The 1,377-nt window shown below is 33.6% G+C and overlaps 1 protein-coding gene across 8 annotated transcripts in view; it reads right to left on the minus strand.

Annotated features, from left to right (window-relative positions):
- Positions 1-1,377, minus strand: part of LOC119587011 (inversin-like) — a gene marked incomplete at its 3' end in the record, with an annotated part of 27,467 nt that overhangs the window by 13,683 nt on the left and 12,407 nt on the right. For all 8 annotated transcript variants that reach the window (XM_037935752.1, XM_037935750.1, XM_037935751.1 and 5 more), the window contains 2 exon segments: positions 67-249; positions 1,118-1,235. In XM_037935752.1, the coding sequence (XP_037791680.1) occupies positions 67-249; positions 1,118-1,235 (301 nt within the window).

A 1,377-nucleotide genomic window follows, 5' to 3' on the forward strand; every position in this document is an offset into this window, starting at 1 on the left:
TGCCTTCAGATGCAATTATCCTGTGAAAATATCTAAAACAAACTTATTAAATACATTACTTCTCACCTTGAAGTAATTCAGCAAGCTTCTGTTTATCACCTCGCAAAGCAGCTGCATGAAGTGGCATGAAAGCTTGGCCGAGTGGTGGCAATGGGGAGCCAGGCAGTCTGGGTCCTCCAAGCAGAGAAAAACCAGCATAATAACCAGCTGCTGTCAGGAAACCAGGAGATGATGGTAACTGTGGTAAGCCTTGGAGAGACATAAGAGAAAAAATACATAAGAAATTTTGAAAAAGCAATATACAATCAAAGCATATTGATAAATCTGAAAAACTCACTATGAAAAACAGGTGCAAAACACTAACTAAAACTGCCACCTAAATCCTTCTTTACAACAGCTCACACTAAATATAAGGGAAACTGAGATATCCATTTATCGTACAGCTAAAAGTAAGTAAACATTGAAAAAGTTTAAAGCAAAACATTATTGCAAAAATTCACAAGCTCTGTCAAACCAAACTTGAAAATATTGCCTGTCATTTCCATCTAAATATGAAGCTGCTTCATAATAAGTAATGTATACTGTATAGATATTCTTTATCTTACTTTCTCTAAAGGCTCTATCACACTAGCATTTTTTCCATCAATTTTAGCATTTTTGTCTGAATATGAGGCTTTCCACAAGTTTCACATGCAAACAGAATGCCTTCCATAAGAAGACAATCATGACCCAATTTCCGTCCAACTAAAATTTCCACCCTGATCTTCTGCTTTGATAAATTAGATAGAAATTAATGTAAACAAAAGTTAGAATATTTCTATATACAATATCCATCGTTATATTTCTTTAAAAAATATGATTTGTATGAGAATGCTTGTATTTTTCCCAGGGCCTCATTTGGATGGCACCTTGTTTGTTTACATGTGCATATCTTTGCTGCCTTGGTAGTGTGATAGGGTCAGTCCAATTGCATATGGAGATTTTATATGGAAACGTAAATATTAATGGAAAAAATGCTAGTATGATAGGTCCTTAAAATGAAATAAATTCTGAAATACTTAAAAGTTTGCACCTATATATTAATACACTTCTATCCGAGACTTCTGAATTTACATACCAGGAGCCAAATAATTTGGTGACACTGGAATATTTGCTTGATAACCAGGACTGACAGCTGGGGTGCTGGTGTTGGCATTGTAGTAATAGTTCAGGAAGGACGGGTTGAAGTTAAAGACCTAAAAATCAAACTAACAATGAACAGCCATATTTACTATATGTAATGTCAAAGTTATGCTAATTTTTATATCCAAAACATATCAGATTCTATTTAAAATAACAAATTTCAAGTTAAACTGATCAAGTAAATTTCATACTTTT

Source organism: Penaeus monodon, chromosome 22 (genome assembly GCF_015228065.2).
Source record: "Penaeus monodon isolate SGIC_2016 chromosome 22, NSTDA_Pmon_1, whole genome shotgun sequence".
In the NCBI taxonomy this organism is placed as follows: Eukaryota; Metazoa; Arthropoda; class Malacostraca; order Decapoda; family Penaeidae; genus Penaeus; species Penaeus monodon.